The sequence below is a fragment of the Sinocyclocheilus anshuiensis genome, unplaced genomic scaffold (genome assembly GCF_001515605.1).
Source record: "Sinocyclocheilus anshuiensis isolate Anshui unplaced genomic scaffold, SAMN03320099.WGS_v1.1 scaffold480, whole genome shotgun sequence".
NCBI lineage: Eukaryota > Metazoa > Chordata > Actinopteri > Cypriniformes > Cyprinidae > Sinocyclocheilus > Sinocyclocheilus anshuiensis.
In genome coordinates this window covers 802,005-810,753 of record NW_015555743.1, presented here as the reverse complement: position 1 = coordinate 810,753, position 8,749 = coordinate 802,005, and the positions used below count along the sequence as shown (strand labels likewise).

At 35.2% G+C, this 8,749-nt stretch overlaps 1 protein-coding gene across 1 annotated transcript in view; it reads left to right on the top strand.

Annotated features, from left to right (window-relative positions):
* Positions 1–1,224: 1,224 nt before the first annotated feature.
* LOC107673351 (COX assembly mitochondrial protein homolog) overlaps positions 1,225–8,749 on the top strand; it is a 10,515-nt gene continuing 2,990 nt past the window's right edge. The window contains exons 1-2 of the mRNA XM_016466900.1: positions 1,225–1,397; positions 1,888–1,980. Of these exons, the coding sequence (XP_016322386.1) occupies positions 1,379–1,397; positions 1,888–1,980 (112 nt within the window). The 5' untranslated portion in view covers positions 1,225–1,378. The remainder of the gene's footprint in view (positions 1,398–1,887; positions 1,981–8,749) is intronic.

Here is an 8,749-nt window from a genome sequence, read left to right as displayed (position 1 = left end):
TTACTTTGTTTCCATGTATTGACTGACAGCTCTGGTGTTGCCATGGTGACAGAAATCAGGAGTAAGTGCAGAGGTTGTGTGTTACTGTAGCTCTAGACTAAATATGAACATTATTTACTCATCTCACTGCACAAAAACAGATTCAGCATTCCTCGAAATGAATAAAAACAGTCAAACGCAAACTCAGAATATTATACAAACCTGCAATAATAAGACAAATATAATTTATGAATTTAATCCCATCCTTCGATTATCTCATTCAACCATACTAATAAGCAAAAATGGCTCAATATTGTAATGCATTACTTTTAAAAGTAACTTTCCCCAACACTGAAAACATGTGTGTATTGATGAAGGTGCTTTCCTTGAAACTGATTTTTTACATTTGTGTTTGGCTTCAATAATTATGAAAAAACAACTTTTTTTTTCATTCATACCATTAAAATACTAATTCTTACACATACATATTAAATCAAAATATGTATTATTACATAAATACATATGAAATTAAAAATATATTGTTTAAACATCATATATACATTATTCTTTATATCTAATTAAATGAATATTACAGTTTTTCTCGATTGCTTAAACACTATCACCAGGCTTTTGAACAAAAATTTCAAAACCAGAGCACTAATTCCAAGTATGGGTCACCATACTTGGCCACATGTAAAAAAAAAAAAACATAACTTATTATTGGTTTTGGTTTTTGGTTTTTGTAGTATTGTTTTGAATTGATACGAGGCATAGTTTCAAGAAATGTGTTTAAGCAATCGAGAAAAACTGTAATATTAAATATAATAATTAAAAATTGTATTTAAATAAATAATAATACTAAATAAAATAAAGTAAATATTAAAAATACTAAAATAAATATTTAAAAATCTGCCATTTTGGCCAGGACTCCCTGGAAGAAGAGATTTTACATCTCAATAGGACTATTCTGGTAAAATAAAGGATAATATATATATTATCCTTTATATTAATATATTATATATATTTACCAAGTGATTTTTCATGTTTATAAACAGCTCACAGACATTATAATAATGTCACTTTTAAAAAAAAGCTTTGTTTTAGTTTATTTTAATTATTATAATTATTAGTATTTTAATCAACTTTCCCCTTATTTCACCAGTCAGACTTGTTTAACAGTACTAGAGCTCTTGAACTCATGTTCTGCCGGAGTGTAGTTCTTCCTGAGCTCCGCAGAACTACAACGACCAGAAGCTCTTGCGGTTTACGTCGCCGTCACCGACCGGAAGTGAATGAAGCGGCCGCGCTGAACACGCAACGCAGAGGGTCACATTGGACACACATCAATGTTTCATAATAATAAACAATCTAGTCACTAATAACAGTAACTGAGGTGTAAATGGATCCGTCTAAAGCAGGTACAGTTTCTGATCGCAGACTGTGGCATCAGGAGTCATTTCGAATGAATCAGAATCAACATGAATGAGCTAAATGACTCTTCTAGAGTTTTGTGTTGATATACTTCGTATTTATGTCTGTTAGGGTTTGTTTATTTGATCATATGAATGATAGAGTGTTGTATTAATATGAATTGTTCTATTTTATCTATTTGTTTTAGTTATTTTTAAATAAAAAAACAACAACACGTGACCCTCTAACACTAGCATCCTCTATTCGTTTTCTATTCTTTTGACTTGTTTTATTTTTATTTATATGAAGAAGAGATCTTCTAACACTAGCATTCCCTATTCTATTTTTCTATCCTATTCTAGGCTAGTCTTATCACAGCACTTGTATATCATTGCTCTTTTGTTAGTTTTGATTGCTTCTATTGTCCTCATTTGTAAGTCACTTTGGATAAAAGCATCTGCTAAATGACTAAATGTAAATGTTATTTTGTCTCCACAGAGGAGCCGCAGCTGAGACACGTGGAGAAAGATGTGTTGATTCCTAAGTTGATGCGGGAGAAAGCCAAAGAGAGATGCGCTCAACATGTGGACGGTATGAATCTCAGCTGCTGAACACATACAGTGTAGTCTCATCAAGCCTCCCATACAGGGTTCGTACGGGGTTCGGAAAAATATTTACAGATGACTATAATATATACCAAATATGAAGCTGAAAATAATGCTCCATGAGCCATTTATGTTAAATATGCTCTGAAAATCTAAAGAGAGGTTTGGAAATTAGAGTCTGGAAAAGTATGGAATTCACACATTCACCCTCACCTGACATCATCTGAGCTAAACTCTACACATAATAGCAGGAGACGTGTGACGGGTCACAAACCAGCTGGCATCACATACACGACTCTGATGTAGAGCTTAGTGAGCTGCTCGCTGTCTCGTATGAACCCTCGTGAGGGTGTGTGAGCGTCTGTGATCCCTCAAAAGGCAGCTGACGAGGTTTCAGAACAGAGCGCTGGGTGCTAAAAATACAAACGTAACAATAATGCATCGGGTGACTTTATGGGTGTCTGTCTGAAAAACACTTTCCGTTGACCCAAAGTGACCCTAACTGGATTCAATACAATTCACCACAAATCACACTATGGAGGAAAAAAATAAATAAATAGAAAGTTAAACAAGTAAATCCAAATCTAGTTTTAGAAAAATTTATCGTAAGCATCTTATTTAGTTTTAATTTTGTCTGACTAAGCTATAGAAGCTGACATGACCGTAAAAAAGGAGAGAAAAAAGTAAAGAATAGGTATATATATATATATATATATATATATATACTTTTTAAAATTACAAACAAGTTATATTAATATATAACTTAGATATAAAGTTTAATATAATATTTAAAATGAAATTTACAACAAAAAAAAACTTCGACATTTACTAAAATATGCTTTACAAGAACCATCTAACGCTACAAGTTACAATACAAATATTTATGTCCTAAATTCTGCACTTTTAAATGTTCAAATTCACAGGCTTTTATTTTGGCGGAATATTGGCCGATAATACCGATTATATCGACTATGCATTCCGTTAGTTTTTTTAATTGGTATGTTTCGCCGGGCCGCGAAGAAACATAGCGCTGAGTATCATCAGGATAACAGTGAAAGCTAACACCGTGTTTCCTGATGATATCTCCCAAGGGTAACGTAAAGCGTGAAGAGTAACGGCGTACTGAGCCTTGAGGTACTCCATACTGCACTTGTGATTGATATGATACCTCTTCATTCACTGCTACGAATTGATGGCGGTCAGATACGTACGATTTGAACCATGCCAATGCACTTCCACTAATGCCAACAAAGTTTTCTAGTTTATTCAAAAGAATGTTGTGGTCAATAGTGTCGAATGCAGCGCTAAGATCCAGTAGCACTAATAGAGAGATTCAACCACAATCAGATGATAAGAGCAGGTCATTTGTAACTCTAATGAGAGCAGTCTCAGTACTATGATACGGTCTAAATCCTGACTGGAAATCCACACAAGATACCATTTTTCTCTAAGAATGAACATAATTGTGAGGATACTACCTGAGTGTGTGTGTGTGTGTGTGTGTGTGTGGCGGTGTTTGCTCTCAGTGACTGTGATTGTGAGGGTTGTAGTGGAGTATTTCTCCGTGTGTGTGTGTGTGTGTGTGTGGAAACCCCCTCCTGACGTTTGCTCATGGCTTTCACACCTCTGCGCTGCAGGGACGAGTGTTAGCGTGTTCTGCACACGCATGACAGTCTGATGAAAGTGCTGGCTGGAGTCGTACCGAGACCACAGCGAGAACAAGCCTCTTCATTCTGCAGAGCTGCTTTACTCTCAGAGTTTCAGATGTTCAACTGCCACATGTGACACGTTTGATCATGAGGTTTGATCAGGCAAAGTCAACATGAGCTCATGAGAGCACTGATTGTGTTAAATAAGCTCATGAACTTATTGATAAAGTCATCTATGTTCCAAAAAAAATCATGTTTAGAATCTTTCATCAAAATGCGATAACTTGCTCTGCCCCTGAATCCTTTTTAGTCATTCAGTGTCGACTCAAACAAAGATTTTTAGATTTTTTTTCTAGTCATAGAAATACATAAATAAAGAAGATAGCCAAAATATTAAATGTCAAGGTTGTATATTTACTGAGTAATCCACTGTTTTTTAGGGGGGATCAAAATGACAATTTTCACTTGAGATTCAGAGCCAAATTACAAGGGGTTAAAAATGACTTCAGAAGGATGGCAGAATCACAATGTTATTTTTACACAGAGATTAGCAGGTCTGTTAGTAAAATCTGTTGACTTTTGCAATCTGTTGCATTATGTGCCAATGGTGACCATTCAGTAATGGGGAAACAGCACATTTCAAGTTTTTTTCTCCAAAGTTTGCATGCCTATAACTCAAAAAGTATTAAAAATATCTTAATGCCCTTTTAGATATTGTGTCTTAACAAACTTCTCTTTTGGCATCTTCATTTTTAAGGCCCTAATATTTAGATTTTTTTGCACCCTCAGATTCCAGATTTTCAAATATTGTCCTCTCCTAACAAACCATACATCAATGGAAAGCTTATTTATTCAGCTTCCAGATGATTTATAAATCTCAATTTCGAAAAATTGACCCTTATGACTGGTTTTGTGCTCCAGGGTCACATATGGTTCAGTTCCAGAGATAATGGAATTTCAATATGGCTCCAGGAGTAAATTGTTAAATTGTACACATGTTCAGTGGTCAAAAACCAAATGTGGGTCACTTTGCAAAAATATGATGCTTCTTTTCTTTTAAAGAGGAATGTCTGAAGAACAAATTATGTTGAAACTAGAAATGTATCTTGTTTCCTTCTGTCCAAACAACTGCATTGAACATGCCTGTTTGAGTGCCATAAATATTCTTTTTCCAAAGTCTCAATGAGGCACCATTGAAATGTTGCAAATCAGAATCAAAAATTTGAGCTGGGGACCTCTGGTTGAGTTGACACGGAATGACCCACCTACTGTAAGATTTAAAGCCAAATTACAGTGGGGTAAAAAGGACTTCATTACGTTATTTGTACACAGAGATTGGTAGCTCTATTAGGAAAACCTGTTGACTTGAGCAATCTTTGTTGCCAATTATATGCCAATGGTGACCGTTCAAAAATGGCAAAAAATACTTTTCTTGTTTGTTGTTCTGAAATTTGCATGCCTGTAACTCAAAACATTATAAAGGTATCTTAATATCCTTTTAGATTTTGGTTTATAACAAACTTTTCGTGTTTTAATTTGTAAAGTCCTATAAGGTGCATTTCCAGAGATAGTGGGCCTCATTTATCAATATAACGTAGAAACGAGCGCAGATCTGTGCGCACAAATCAACTTACGACGTGATTCATGAAACATTCGTATGCCGCCAGTCTCATCGTACGAATGATCGCACGTTGATAAATGTGGCGGCAAAAAACAATCGTCATTTAAATATCACGCCCCTAAAAACACCCTCGTTTAGAAGCCACGCCCCTAGAGTTTACGACACGGAGAAACAAAACCCGGTCAAAAAGAGGAAGTAATCTCATGAAAGAGAAATTGATCTTACTCTAAAAACACCCTTTTTAACATTATAATTGCAAACAATTGCATTAATTTATATGTATATTAAATACCAGTAAATATAACGAAACATTTACAAACACTATATAGCCTATTTAGTTCTCCTTAATCCACAAAAAAACTTTACATTTAACGGTATTACAGAACAAGAATGAAAAATTAGTAGCTATAAAATTTTATATTAAGCTTAGTGCTGGGCAACGATTAATTGCGATTAATCGCATCCAAAATAAAAGTTTTTATTTAAATAATATATGTGTGTGTACTATTTATATTAAATATTATTATGTATACATGAATACACACACATGCATGTATATATTTAAGAAAAATAGGATATGTTTATATATTAAATATATTTATATGTAATATAAATTATATGAATATAAATATATACATGTAAATATTTTCTAAATATATACATGCATGTGTGTGTTTATATTTACATAATAAATATACACAGTACACACACATATGTTATGTACACAAAGACTTTTATTTGGGATGCGATTAATCACGATTAATCGTTGCCCAGCACTAATTAAACTATAAAGTAAAACACAAATTAGGCTATAGTGGCATTCATTATAAGCAGAATACAAACGTCAAGCTAAAATTAGTTTATTAAAGTGAAACTAAACGGCATTGGGCTCACAAGCCTCTCTCATTCGACATCCAAATGTTTCCATTTGTTGCCATATAATATTTGGTTGCTAAACTATTATCCGTGATGTAAACAAGGCTTTACTTCACACTTGTGTTCCAGTATCCACGTAAAGCATCATCCTTCATATGCACAACATTTATTTTTTGATTTGACCCTTTATCTATATGCATTCATGAATATGCAGATTCTCTGGAAAGATGTCAAATAAACTGGGCTGTGAACAACATTTTCATGACTTTAATTATTTTATTTCCTGTAATAAGTTCTGCAATAAGTTGTTGTAGATTGCGCTGATTTAAATGCAATCAGAGTTGGATAAAGTGTGTGTGTTTTTGTGTGTGTGTGTGTTTTTTTGTGTGTTTTTTTGTGTGTGTGTGTGTTTTTGTGTGTGTTTTTGTGTGTGTGTGTGTGTGTGTGTGTGTTTGTGTGTGTGTGTGTGTGTTTTGTGTGTGTGTGTGTGTCTGTGTGTGTGTGTGTGTGTGTGTGTTTGTGTGTGTGTGTGTGTGTTTTGTGTGTGTGTGTGTGTCTGTGTGTGTGTGTGTGTGTGTGTGTTTGTGTGTGTGTGTGTGTGTTTTGTGTGTGTGTGTGTGTCTGTGTGTGTGTGTGTGTGTGTGTGTGTGTTTTTGTGTGTGCATTCAAAATTCATTTTTATTTTTTACCAATTTTTGTGTTTTCTGTTGAATTTTTCTGGATTCCATTTTATCCATTTATTCCATTTCCATTTTAATGGAAAAACTACCATTTAATAATCAAAAATCAAGTCTAATCAATTGAATTCATAAAACTTTAACAGTGCAACAATTTATTAAAATGTTAACAATAATAGTGTACGGTGAAATATTTTTTTCAGAAATTCTTTGTTGTCTCTCTTTTTATTTATTTTTTTGGAAAAAATTCAGTGATATTAGTGATATTTCTTAAAGATACATTTAGTCAAAACTAGTGAATTAGACTTTCTGTGTGTTTTAGTAAAGTATTATTATAACTCATCAGTAATATGTGGCACTGAATGCCATATTTATTTTGCAGAAGTGTGGTTATGAATTTATAACATTACATGTATGTAAATGTATTTTTAGGACATAAAAATATATTTTATATTTATTTTATTTTGTATGTAAAGAAAAAGAAAAACCTTTGCCTCCTGTAAATTTTGTTTGTGAAAATGGCATGAGATTTTCATGTCAACAATTTTTTTTATTGTTTATATAATTTAAAAATCAAGTCTTTTTTTGTATGCAATGAACAAAGTTACACATAAGATAGCTGAATTTAAATATTGATTTTACATAATATGTAATGAATGTTACATTCATTGATACATGATACATATGAAAATATTTTAAAGCAGAAATTCCAATCAGTCTGCTGATAGATTCATGTCAAATGAGTTCTTAACTTGTTTTATTGATTTCACTGAGACACAGCCTGTGTTTTACACTTTATTGTAGTGAGGAACAGACAGACACATTAATATCAGATGAGTGTTTATCTTCATGTTTATGCATCAGATGATCTTCATATGTATCAGATTAGTCTCACGCTCCTGCTCTCTGGAATTGGTTTTGCTGGATCTGCTCTGCATGCAGATGAAAGCAGTAATTACAGAGATGTTTGGTGAGCTTTCAGACACGGGAGAGCTAATTAATGTTTGACAGGAGCAGACCCCGATAACAGAAACAGCAGCAGCCTTTTCACACACCTTCATTCATTCAATCAATCAGTTCATCTCGTACACACACACACACTCACTTACTCACACACACACACACACACTCACTCACACACGCGCACACACACTCACTCACTCACTCACACACGCACTCACACACACTCACACACACACTCACTCACACTCACTCACACTCACTCACACTCACTCACACTCACTCACACTCACTCACACTCACTCACACTCACTCACACTCACTCACACTCACTCACACTCACTCACACTCACTCACACTCACTCACACTCACTCACACTCACTCACACTCACTCACACTCACTCACACTCACTCACACTCACTCACACTCACTCACACTCACTCACACTCACTCACACTCACTCACACTCACTCACACTCACTCACACTCACTCACACTCACTCACACTCACTCACACTCACTCACACTCACTCACACTCACTCACACTCACTCACACTCACTCACACTCACTCACACTCACTCACACTCACTCACACTCACTCACACTCACACACACACACACTCACTCACACACACACACACACACTTGGCTGTGTTTCTGTGGCAGTAGATCAGGTGAGCGTCCAGCTGTTGAGTGTTTAAGGTGTTTTGAGAGAGATTCCTGTGTTCTGTGTGTTTGTAGTGTTCAGTCACTCACACACGCGCACACACACTCACTCACTCACTCACTCACTCACACACGCACTCACACTCACTCACGCACACACACGCGCACACACACTCACACACGCACTCACACACGCACTCACTCACTCACACACTCACTCACTCACGCACACACACGCGCATGCACTCACGCTCTCACACGCACACGCACACACACACACACTCTCACGCACTCACACACAC